Source organism: Ictalurus punctatus, chromosome 22 (assembly GCF_001660625.3).
Source record: "Ictalurus punctatus breed USDA103 chromosome 22, Coco_2.0, whole genome shotgun sequence".
NCBI lineage: Eukaryota > Metazoa > Chordata > Actinopteri > Siluriformes > Ictaluridae > Ictalurus > Ictalurus punctatus.
The window spans coordinates 9,577,896-9,590,327 of record NC_030437.2 but is presented as its reverse complement, the minus strand read 5'-3'; the positions used below and the strand labels follow the sequence as shown (position 1 = coordinate 9,590,327).

Genomic DNA, 12,432 nt, shown 5'->3' with positions numbered 1-12,432 from the left:
TGCAGAAAGTGAGCCCTCTGCTGTTCACCTAGTTATTTGCCCATCTTTTCTCTCTCTCTCACATCTTAATCCCACAACATTCTCTGTGCTTTCTTTGTCATACAGGGGCCAAGGGGGCCTGAAGGACCACCTGGGGAGAATGGGTCAGTGGGGCGCAAGGTATTTTTTTTTATATACTAGACCTTTTAGCATAAGATGAATTAAAGTTTAGGATGTCTGACCACACTGCTGAGCACCACAGGCTAGTTTGACATGAGGTATATTAAAACAATAAAACAACTAAAACAACTCTGGGCCATGCGTTACAGAGATTTTTTTTATCACAGGTAAGGGTTTTGGAGTTCCTAAAGCCCTCTCACATGTGATAAAAACCACTGTAACACATGGCCTCGAGTGTCTTATTGCTTTCATAAAATGGTGACATATGATAAACAATGATTCACAATTCTTCTGCCACAGAGTGTAGTCTGTTAAGAACTTTCGGCTGTACTGTAACCGTAACTGTAATTACGGTTTGTTTTCCATTTTATAAACGGATTCAGTGTTTCAATAATCTGTTGAAATCTGTGTCACATTTAAATGTCTAACCTGACAATAACATCTCTGTTAGTTTTCATAATTGAAACCTACTGCTAGCTCATGGAGAAATCTCCCCTGTCTCTTCAGGGTCTGGATGGTCCACCAGGGAAATTGGGTTTAACAGGCCAGAAGGTATGATGGCACATTTTTGATTCCCCTTCTGTTTGTTGTGCGGTTTTGCTGCTTCCACATGTGCATGAAAGTCTATTTGAAACTATCCGATTATGCAGATCATTCTTTTTTTCATTGGCATTGAAGGGGCTGCCAAGATTTTGTGGCTTACATTAGCATCTGTTTTGTTATAAATAGAATATTTATACTCTCAGACTCAAGAATAGACAATGAGACTCATTACAGAGTTGAGGCAACTCGAGCCCTGAGAGGTTGCATAATAGCAAGCCAGGTCGTAATTCCAATTTGGATCATATAGCATTGTGTATTGTATGTTTCTCCTTGGCATGGCAAATGGAATCATGGACTGATCGCTGTGTCTATGTCTTCAATCAGGGAAAAATCGGTGAACCAGGGGAAGCTGGACCACCAGGATTCCCAGTAAGTAATTGGATCTCTTTGGAGCATGAACATAGCCATAGAACAATATTAGGTACTAAAATAATTAAGTGCTCAGTTTGAGATGTTGATAAATCCATTAAGACTTACTATATTTATAGGGTATCCAAGGACCCTCCGGAATACCAGGAGCAAAGGGAATCCCAGGAATGCCTGTGAGTCTCTTGGGAAATTGTTTGCAGCTTGTATACATATAATGATACATCTAATAAACTGCATCTTAAAACAACTGGAGCTTGAAACAAATCAGTAGGTTAGCAATACAGAGTTTGCAAATAGATTTTTGTTAGATTAATTTTTAGTGCTTTAGGTTATTTGGAATTACTTAGAAAAGAAAACACTCATGTAATTTATCTAACTTCTCCTGCCATGTAATTTTAACTAAGCTTGCCTGCTTGAGGGTATGTTTGAATCATTTTTACTACTATGTTAAGAAATAAAATAAATTCCCTAATAATTTGGCTTGTTTACAGGGACCTTCAGGGCCATCAGGAACAATTGGCCCTTTGGGTGAGATTGGCTTGATGGTAAGGTTATCTTGAATATCATTTAAATATTTATACAGTGAAAATGATCTCCAGTTAATGTACATAACAGGATAGTGAATATTTCACACCCAGTATAATTGGTATCATTATACTAGTATAACCCAGTATAATTCAATCTACTCCCCTGTTACTGATCTTTCAGAGGGTGGAGGGGGGTTGTTAATTTCCATACAGCATGTAGTTGCCACATTAGAAATTCTCTTCTTGATTCCTATGTACAGTGTCATATTGTCATACAGGACTAGATGCCTCATTACAGGCTTTGCTTATTGGTATAATAATTTAAAAATGGTAGCTCACAAGCCTTTCAGCATTTCAGCACTTCTGCTTCCAATTACCCGCATTGTACAACACTCCAGCACACCAGTGAAGTAGAACACTTTCAGATGTGATTAACTAATGGTTGGTAAATTCCAGTGTGGTTTCATAGGCTGTTTCCTGTTCTGTGTGACAGGGCCTACCTGGAAAAGTCGGGGAAGTGGGCTTACCTGGAGAACTTGGAGAGAAGGTGAAGCATTTATGCGGTTTGCCATTTATACTCATATAATGTTAATTAGTCATATGGACCTCTTTGTATGGGAAAATATACACTATATAAAGATTAATTGGTTCCATAATAGAGCTATGAAACATGACCAGCAGTAGTAGTCTTCACACATTGATGCCTTTGGACTGCTGATTCTAGATCACTAATTGTAACACTCTTTCCCAGTCATTTCTACATACTTGGAATGAATTAATTAATACACTTGTGGCAATGACAAGTTCACATGTACACATTTTCTAGGGAGCTGTTGGGCCTCCTGGAAACATCGGTGAACCTGGCTTGATTGGAATAAGAGTAGGTTAATTCAGTGATCATGAAATACTCAACTTGTGCTCGCTCGTTCATGCAGATCAGTAATAATTAATAAGTTTCTCCTTGTAGGGCGAGCATGGGCTCAGCGGAGAAACCGGGCAGAGCGGCCTTGATGGAGCCAAGGTTAGAGAAATCCATTTATAACACCAGCATGTGTTCAAAATGAGCTGCAGAGTTATTCCTCAGGCTAGCGTAGATCAGTTTGATCAGTCTGAATTGTTCTGTTGCATGCAGGGCGAAAAGGGGGACATGGGAGTAGAGGGCGAGCAAGGAGAAAAAGGAGAAATGGGACTGAAAGGAAAGGAGGGGCCACCTGGAGATCCTGGCCTAGTTGGCGTCAGGGTAAGTTATTTTTGGTGCTGTTCTAATTTGGGTTATCTTATTAGTGGTGTTCATAGGGCTACAGGCTGTCTTATGACACTACGACAATGGCTGTTAAGATAAGATATCTTATTTTGCTGCTGTTCTAATTTGTGTTATTTTATTGGTAACACTTTATGTTCATATGGCTGCATGACACTTTCATAACAACTGACATAAATCTATGCAAACAAAGCCTTTTACCAGTAAACAAGTAATGTAACAGCTAAGTCAAGTGACATAAGGCTGGCACTTTTGGTTAACATAAGATTGTCTTATGACACTATGGTATATTTTGTCAACATAAGGTTGTCTTAGGACATTGACATTTTATAATGATAATGAGTCTTTATTGGTCACATATACAGTAGAGCACAGTGAAATTGTTTTCTTCACGTACCCCAGCCTGTCAGGAAGCTGGGGTCAGGGCGCAGGGTCAGCCATGATACGGCACCCCTGGAGCAGAGAAGGTTAAGGGACTTGCTCAAGGACCCAATAGTTGCAGCTTGGCAGTGCTGGGGCTTGAAAACCCGACCTTCCGATCAGTAACCCAGAGTCTTAACAGCTAAGCCACCACTGCCCGACATAAGGTTGACATAAGGTTGTCTTATGATACTATGACCCTATTTGGACACATACTGTAAGGTTGTGCTATATCACTATGCCTCTATTTGTCGACATATGGTTGTCCTTTTTTCCTGCTGTTCATATTGTCTTATTGGTAACACTTTCTGAACGGTTTCCATCTGGCTACATTATACTTGCACAAACTTTTCATAACAACTGACATAAATCTACGCAAACATTTATAAAGCCCTTTTCCTATTAGCAGCAGCTGTCATAAAGACTCTTTCATTTTGTTGTCAGTGTTGATGACATAACAGTTACATCAAGTGCCATAAAGTGGACAAACTATTTGTTGACGTGAGATTGTCTTATGACATGGACTGTCTTTGTCAATATACTGTTGTCTTATGACAGTGATACTTTTTTGTTTACATAAGGTTGGCTTATAACATTATGGCACTTTTTGTAACTGTAAGGTTGTCCTATGACTGCTACTTTTTGTCAACATGAGGTTGTGTTAGGACCCTATGAAACATTGTGTGGTGACACTATAACTCTTTTTGGGACATAACATATAATGACACTATGACACTTTTTACATAAAGTTAAGATGCTGACATTTTTGGTTGACTATGATACTGTGACACTTTGTCAACATAAGGTTGTTAAGACATTTGGAGACATATGGTTGCATTTTGACACTATGACACTATGCCGTGACAAGGTTGTTTTTAGGACACTGGCACTTTTTTGTCTATATAAGGTTGTCTTGTCTTAGGTTGTCTTACTATCACACTTTTTGTTGACATGAGGTTATCTTAAGACATTGTGACACTTTTGTGACATAAGGTTGTCTTATGATACTGACACTTTTTATTGACCTAAGGTTGTGCGATGACACTTTCTGCACTGACTTACATTAGATATCTGACTTTGTAGCTCAGTGTACTTCTGGTAGGTTTGTGTCACATATTGGTAATGACTTGACATTAGTTGTCAGGTGAAATTAAAATGGTAAAAGGATGCACTTTTAAAGGTACACACTTCCCAAAAGATGCTTTGCGGTGTCTCTGCACTTGATAGTAATAATTATGAATAAGAAAAGCTGCTGTGTAATACTGTCAGATAGTGAAAGCTCTCACTACCCTTAAGTAAAGTGTTACCACATTTTTTATATGAAGGCAGATTAAAGGGCAGAGTATCTTATTCAGTGAACTCTTCTGTCGTGTAAAATATGTCAATTTTAACGATGCTGTATCTCTGTGATCAGGGTCCTGAAGGCAAACCTGGCAAAATTGGTGAAAGGGGAAAACCAGGAGAGAAGGTGGGATGTTAGCATGATGCTGTTTATTATTTCAGTTCACCCTTTCTGCACTTTGTTTATTTTGAATATACTATAATGAATTTTGGTTTTGCTCCAGGGTCACAAAGGTCACCAGGGTCACATTGGCGAGACTGGACCGGTTGGTGAACGGGGTCCTGTGGGTTTCCCAGGATCAAAAGGAAACAGAGGAACCATTGGATTTGTGGTAATGTCACACTTTAAAGGCTGAATTACTAACAGAAGACTACAGCAGCTTATATTTCTAACTAACCAAATTTGAATGCTATTTAATTTTTAGGGTGCACCAGGAAAAATGGGCCTTGAAGGAAATCTGGGCCTGAAAGGATATGAAGTAAATGTCTTCATACAAGCATAACAACAGCTATTCCATTAATTGTATGAAGTCATAGGAATCGCATTAGTACTGTATGTCTCATGTTGTCTTTATTTGACTTTGACTCTAGGGACACCAGGGAACTCAAGGTCCAATTGGCCCCACAGGACCAAAAGGTGCAAAGGTAAATTTTCACATATACTGTAGCTGATAGTGTTGTGGTTGTCTATAAGTTGTATAGAAGTAACCTATGTAACTAAAAATAAGATCATTATGGTTGGAATAACAAGCTGATACATTTTTTTTTTTTACTTTATTGGTATATTTTTCAGTAGTCACCTTTGTCAAATAATTTAATTAAATAAAATGAATGGATTTTCTACTCTCTGCAGGGTGAACCAGGGGATGATGGGAAGATTGAAGGCCCTGCTGGTCCTCCAGGTGACATCGTGAGTCAGTCTGATGGGTTTTAGCATGGATGCTCTTGTTGCCATTGTTATTGTTATAGGGGGATTCTACTGAGTTCCAAACAGATCATTGTGTGCTTTATTTGGATTCAGGGCCCTGTTGGTCCAAGAGGGGTCAGAGGAGAACCAGGTGACCCTGGCTACCCAGTAAGCACAACGCTCCTCTGTCAAAATAAGTACTAGATCTGTCACTTAAAATTGAGCTTTAATGGCATGAATATTTTCTGACAAAATTGTTTTGTTGGTTGTCAGGGTCAGCAAGGAATAGATGGAGAAAGGGGCAAACCTGGAGCTCCTGGATTACCTGTAAGCACATGTACATTAGATGTAAATCATGTCATCAGCAATTTCGTTTGGTTTATTTCTAATGGTTGTGCTCTTGTCACAGGGAAACCCTGGTCCAAGAGGCATTCTGGGATCCAAAGGATCCAAAGGCGATCGAGTGAGGACAGTTCTCCATACTGTTTCTAATATTGTCGTACCACATTCTGTGTTTGGCAAATTACATCTATTAGGTTATGTTAATCAAATTGTTTTTTTTTCTTTATCAGGGCCCAAAAGGCAAAAAGGGTGCTCGAAGTGAATCTGGCAGCAGAGGGCCTCCTGTAAGTGTCAGTCTGATGCCTGCTGTAAAGAAAATGTATAATAGAACAGACTGACTGGTCATTTTAATAGAGAAACCATAGAAAACTATGATCAATCATTCCCAAACATGTTTTATTGTATTTTTAGGGTCCTATTGGTCCCCCTGGTCCCAGAGGTGTCGTTGGTCGAGAAGGACCTGAGGGAAGTCCTGGCATGGATGGAGCTCCTGGAAAAGATGGGCCTAAAGGAATGCCAGTAAGAACGTTGATGTATTCTCTATAACCTTAGATTCATGCAAATTGTAGGTTACCTGATTGTTTACATTTCAACTCTGCATCTTCTCTTGTGTATTTGTGTTAGGGGGAGCAGGGAAGTGATGGAGAAGTGGGTTTACCTGGAAAGACAGGGCCACATGGCCAAACAGGGCAACCTGGCTTACAAGGGAGTCAAGGATCCTTTGGACCAAAGGTAGTCAAATAGGAAATAATCCATACAGTGACAGAGAAGACTGTAGTGTCAGCATATATACTGTAGATGGCAATTCTATGATCTCTCATGGCTCTTCTTGCTTTGTTAGGGTGAGAGAGGCCCACCAGGTGAGATTGGACCTATTGGCAAGCGTGGAATCCATGGAACCATGGGGATGCAAGGGAAATCAGGCAACCATGGAGTTAAAGGCCAACCTGTGAGCGATAAAAAAAAAATTATTTTTACTGGACAGTCGTACTCATTTTTCAGAGACAGTAAAATGTCATTTGTGTTTTTTCGCCAGGGCGATCCTGGCGAGAGGGGATTGTCTGGACCTCTTGGACACTTTGGACCTAAGGTGAGACCTCTTCCAGTCCTTTCTGATTATATGTAATGCATGTGGGTCAAATGCAGAATCCATATTCACCATGGCTTCTCAAGCATCCAGTGATAGTATTTTCCTGCACTCATAAATACATATAGAAAGTCAATAAGATAGTTAGTTCGTTAATGGTTTATACATTTACCGTGGTATTTTAAAGCCTATCGTGATTTGCTCTCATAGCTTTGGCTTTTATTTGATTTTAATATTGGTACTTTCCGTTCATCTGAGCCAAAGGTAAATCATTCCCCAGATTGATTTACATGCTTAATTTTCATTTTAATTGTCATCTTGTTTTGTGAAATGTTGGTAAATGGTCTTTTAATTTAGGGAATTAGTATCTGGCAGAGCCTGCACAGTCTGAATGCGCAGGTGAAGGCCAGCTGTGTAAATATAGGCTTACACATGGAGTCTGTGCACACAATTATTCACCCAAACATTATGGTGATTTGATCATTGTATGATGGTGACTAATTAGCTGCCGCTAGTCTGTTTCAAGTTCTTTTCAGACAGGTATGTGTGACTACTGTGTGTGACATAGTTTAGTTAAAGGGAAAATTCACCCAAACATTGATAGTGTGCCTAGCAACGGATAACGGCTGAAGTGATGACATCACACTAACTGTCAGTATTAGTATCTATTCATTATTAAACATATTAACATTTATTTAAGCTCTTTAATCATTAGGTAACAGACAGTATGACACAATCAATACCATATACAGTACAGTCTGATATACTGTGTATGATCTAATGTAAGCTGGCAAGTGGATACATGAAGTCTAATTTGAACTTGAAATGGAAATAGATGTGTTATTTTATAGGGTCCACCTGGTGATGCTGGTCCTGCTGGTATCCAGGGACCACGAGGACCACAGGGTTTGATGGTAGGGACCACTATGAGCTCATTTATAACAACTCTAATGAGATATCCCACGGCTGCTCTGTCAGCAATTACTGCAGGCATTTCTTTTTTTTTTTTCAGGGATCGAGAGGTGCCATCGGACCAGTTGGAATCATCGGACCCAGCGGTTATCCAGTACGTGCTACAAAATCTTTTTATATTTCTTTAGATTTTACTGCAGGGGATGTTTAATGTGTAGCACACAGTCTGAAATAACTCACCTCTGTCTGTTAGGGACCTCACGGGGACAAAGGAAGTCGAGGGGAGATGGTGAGTGACCCATCCATGGGTGCTTTCCTGTATATACAGGTGTGGTGTTATTTTGGGATGTGTGCAAAAAAAATTAAAGCCTAGTGCTTACTCAGTGCGTGCTGATGTTCCAGTAAAAAAAATAATGGATCCTCTGTGTGTTTGGGTTAATTTCAGCCAGGAGCAATATGACAGTTATAGGAAATCATCACACAAACATTGGTTGTTAGTATGATGTGCAATGAGCTGTAAAAGTATATTTGATCTCATATTATTTTTTTGTCTTCTGTTTTGAATAGGGGGTACCAGGACCAAGGGTAAGTTTATTTAAATGATGCATAATTTGACTAAGATTTTAACATGAACTTTTTTACACTGACTTGCCTGTTTATTGTGTACACATTAGGATTGGGAATATTTAAGCCTCCTATGATTCCACGCTGCAATCATGAAGTGATTTTCGGTTCTCGATTCTACACTTTTTTACTTTTAAAAATATAAAGCAAAATGCTGTACCATGGCTACAGACTGTACAACACTTAGCAAAAGCCCAGATTTTGTGAACCTGTGTAGGATAAGCGGTATGGAAAATGGCTGGATGGATGGATGGAAGGACATTTGTCTTGATATTTTTGGTTAGCGGACATTTCATAAGCCTCTCTTACCAGCATCACACACAATAACATCTGGCACTGTTGTGACGAGAATGGTCCACCACCCAAATAATATTCAGACAGATAAGATGGTCTGTTTACACTGATGGATGGGGTAGAGATGGTTGACAAACTGTGCATGGGAACAGATGCAATCATAAATGGCAGATGTACCTGGTAAATGTCCAGTGAGCTTAGATACACTTTAGTTGTACCTAATAAACTGGCAACCCATAGTATGTCAAGTGTTAACCTAGATCTTTTGCAAACATATGGAACTCTAAATGAACTCATGTTGTGCTGGTCTTTTTTAGGGCCCTCCTGGACCTCGTGGCCCACCGGGACCCCCAGTAAGCACATTTATAATTTATATACACTGTGTAGTATAAGTCTATAGTTATATAGATATATACAATAAATATATAGTATATATTGTATATAGTATATACAATAAATGATCACTTCTTTTTTTTTTTATCTTCAATGGTTTAACTGTACTTTGGTGTCTAGGGTCCCCCTGCTTCTTCTCTGTCTCTTGTAAGTATATTTCTGTGTATATTCCAAAAATGTTACACACTGGGGAGGTCCATGTAGCCTTGGCCCACTGTGTTTTAATAATTATAGGGGTTAAGCATTTGCACAAACACTGCATTTTTCATTGTTCTGGTACAGAAGAGTGAGGCACTTGGTGCTGCTTTTCAAGTCATATTTGATTCCTACTCTGCACTGAGGTCTGAGGTGAGTCCCTTAAAACATATCTTAAAAAGGGCTCTAAGAACATATTAGTTAAAGTAAGGAAAATAGAAAGATCTAAGCATGTCCATCTTCTGTGCTTCAGACATACTCAGACATAGACATTCCCATGCTGGACCAGGGAACCGAGATCTTTAAGACCCTTCACTACCTCAGTAACCTGATCTACAGCATCAAGAACCCACTGGGAACGCAGGAGAACCCAGCCAGGATGTGCCGGGACCTGCTGGACTGTGAGCACAGAGTGAAAGATGGTAAGGAAGCATCTGCACCTTTAGATTTCCACTGCTAACATGCCACCTCATTTATCAGTCTTTTAGTAAAGTTGTGTTTAAATGTTTGCGTAAGCCAAACCGAACTGAAATTTTTCGCCGGATTTACAAAAGTATCAGGAAGGCTGATTTTCTTCGTACTCGCGTGCATATGTTAAAGTACAAAGCATTCTCTCCGCAGCTCATTTGCATTTAGTGGCACCCACATTGAGTGATTTTCACTAAGTTCTCTCGATGGTATTCTTAGTCCCTCTAACCTAGTGAACTGGCATGAGGATGAGTTTTTGATAGAGTCTCCAAAGCACTTCTATAAGTCGCTCTGGTTAAGTTCATTTGCAAAATGCTGTAAAGGTAATAAAAATAGCCTAAGTGTTTTAAACTCACCGGTATATTCGATATATACAGTGCTGTGAAAAGTATTTACGCCCATCCTGATTTCTTCAGTTTTTGTGTATATCTCATACTAAATTGTTTCAGAAATGAAAACAAAATATGAGATAAAACAAAGGGAACCTGAATAAACACAGAATACAGTTTTTAAATGATAATGTTATTTATTGAAGCAAAAAAGTTATCCAATACCAACTGGGCCTGTGTGAAAATGTATTTGCCCCCGTAAGTTACCAATTCCCCAAATCTATGAAACTGCACGAAAACCCTCCAGTGTGGCTGTACTAAAGTAGTTCTGCAAAGAAGACTGGGACAAAATTCCACCACAGTGCTGTGAAAGTCCTAGTCCTAGTAAGTGAAAGACTGATCTTATCTAGTTATCGGAAGTGTTTGGTTGCAGTTATTGTTGCTAAAGGTGGCACAAGCAGATTTTAAGTTTATGGGGGCAATTCGTTTTTCACATGGGTGATAGGTGTTGGATAACTTTGTTTTGCTTCAATGAAAAAAAATACTTATACAAATACTTTTTCACAGCACTGTAAAAGTGCAATAATCCCTGCAAATTATATTATTTAAATTCAATCAAGTTAAAGTTTACACACACACAGGAGCATGTGAAGAATATGAATTTTTCTGAATTTACAGCATTTTCTTGTTCATGTAAATCATTGTGTAATTTCTTGTGTAAACACAAGAATTTCTTGTGTAAACGCTCGTACGAACGATTTACACATAAATCTGTTCATCTCCAGCTTGATAAATGAGGCAGCTTATGACCCGCAAACAATGTAGTTGCATACAGTATCAGGTGTGAACAATTCATATATTCATTAGCTATCCCTCTGGGCAAGTGAAAGCTCCAGTGTGCTTGCCCAGTCCCATGTTGTACAGTACTTGCCTGGAGGCATAATTAACTATGCTAAAAAGTGGCAAATAACCTAATTTAACACAAGTATGATGAGCTAATTATGTGCATTTATACAGACGATTGAAAATAAGCGAGTATTTAAATCCCTGGCAGAGGGCAATTTATGTAGCCAAAGTACACGATAGGCCTCTTCATTCAATATTAGTGCCTCCCCTCACTAATGCTCTTGTGGCTGAATGAATAAATCCCCACAGCCAAAATCTAGTGGAATGCCTCCCCAGAAGAGTGGAGACTGTTATAGCAGAAAAGAGGGGACCAACTCCATATTAATGCCATGCCTTTTTGAATAGGATGTTTAACAAACACATACGGGTGTCATGGTCAGCTACTTTTGGCCATATAGTGTATTTCTCCTCTCCTAATAATGTGCTGCTGATGAAGCTTATCCCCTGTGTTTGCACCTTTGACAAAATGTTTTTGGCTAACATTTCAGCTATGAGCTGTGGCGTTCTCTCGTCACTAATAAAAACATTACTTGAGCGTGACTAGCGCCTTTATTATCGCTCGATGAAGTGTTAAAATTCGACTGTGTGTTGTGCTAACATTAGAGTTATATAACAGGTTTAGATTTTGCACTGTACTGTATTTTCCTCAGTTTTGTCACAATTTCCACATCCCGCTTCTGGAAATAATGTCCAGCATCAATGCAAGCCAAATAATATGCCTAGTAAAATACTTCCTATGGCATTGAGGTGCTTTGCGTTACCAAGAAGTATAAAGTCAAAAGTCAATAGGGAGTAGAGTTCTTTTCTCTGATTATTGGAAGAATTGTCTGCCAGGGCAGGGCTGCCAGGGTATCAGTGGGTTTTATGCCATATTGACAAGTTTTGAAACAAGGTTCTGGCTGAAAAAAGTAAGACAGCAAGTGGTGTTTTTTGGCTAGTTTAAAAATAGTCCATGGTCACCATGATCTTGCTTTATATCAAATAATTGTAATTAACTTGAATTAATTTGATAGGTAAACAAACAGGCAAACAAAGGGAAACTGTAAGTACAGACAGTGTACCTACAATGTACAGAGCTATTTTTTTGTTGTTGTAATATATATTGCAAAGATTGGGATTAAGGAAAGGGATTATGGAATGGATAATGGCTGAACCATGTGATAAAACAAATAGTTGTATTGGAGATACAGCAAATCAGACATGTGTAAGCACCATGGTGGCCATGTTTCCCATGCAATGACTGAGAAAACGTTCCCCAGGCTAGATATTGTCGACCCATGAACATTGTTTCCTGA

The 12,432-nt window shown here is 39.1% G+C and overlaps 1 protein-coding gene across 2 annotated transcripts in view; it reads left to right on the top strand.

The window, feature by feature from the left end:
- The window catches only part of col27a1b (collagen, type XXVII, alpha 1b), a 73,085-nt gene that overhangs the window by 53,889 nt on the left and 6,764 nt on the right, over window positions 1-12,432 (top strand). For both annotated transcript variants that reach the window (XM_017452503.3, XM_053674527.1), the window contains exons 29-58: window positions 106-159; window positions 667-711; window positions 1,087-1,131; window positions 1,251-1,304; window positions 1,623-1,676; window positions 2,152-2,205; window positions 2,485-2,538; window positions 2,626-2,679; window positions 2,791-2,898; window positions 4,754-4,807; window positions 4,905-5,012; window positions 5,106-5,159; window positions 5,272-5,325; window positions 5,534-5,590; window positions 5,702-5,755; window positions 5,861-5,914; window positions 5,997-6,050; window positions 6,160-6,213; window positions 6,341-6,448; window positions 6,554-6,661; window positions 6,771-6,878; window positions 6,966-7,019; window positions 7,868-7,930; window positions 8,029-8,082; window positions 8,182-8,217; window positions 8,496-8,513; window positions 9,164-9,199; window positions 9,360-9,386; window positions 9,522-9,587; window positions 9,688-9,856. In XM_017452503.3, coding sequence (XP_017307992.1) covers window positions 106-159; window positions 667-711; window positions 1,087-1,131; window positions 1,251-1,304; window positions 1,623-1,676; window positions 2,152-2,205; window positions 2,485-2,538; window positions 2,626-2,679; window positions 2,791-2,898; window positions 4,754-4,807; window positions 4,905-5,012; window positions 5,106-5,159; window positions 5,272-5,325; window positions 5,534-5,590; window positions 5,702-5,755; window positions 5,861-5,914; window positions 5,997-6,050; window positions 6,160-6,213; window positions 6,341-6,448; window positions 6,554-6,661; window positions 6,771-6,878; window positions 6,966-7,019; window positions 7,868-7,930; window positions 8,029-8,082; window positions 8,182-8,217; window positions 8,496-8,513; window positions 9,164-9,199; window positions 9,360-9,386; window positions 9,522-9,587; window positions 9,688-9,856 — 1,912 coding nt within the window. The remainder of the gene's footprint in view (window positions 1-105; window positions 160-666; window positions 712-1,086; window positions 1,132-1,250; window positions 1,305-1,622; window positions 1,677-2,151; window positions 2,206-2,484; window positions 2,539-2,625; window positions 2,680-2,790; window positions 2,899-4,753; window positions 4,808-4,904; window positions 5,013-5,105; window positions 5,160-5,271; window positions 5,326-5,533; window positions 5,591-5,701; window positions 5,756-5,860; window positions 5,915-5,996; window positions 6,051-6,159; window positions 6,214-6,340; window positions 6,449-6,553; window positions 6,662-6,770; window positions 6,879-6,965; window positions 7,020-7,867; window positions 7,931-8,028; window positions 8,083-8,181; window positions 8,218-8,495; window positions 8,514-9,163; window positions 9,200-9,359; window positions 9,387-9,521; window positions 9,588-9,687; window positions 9,857-12,432) is intronic.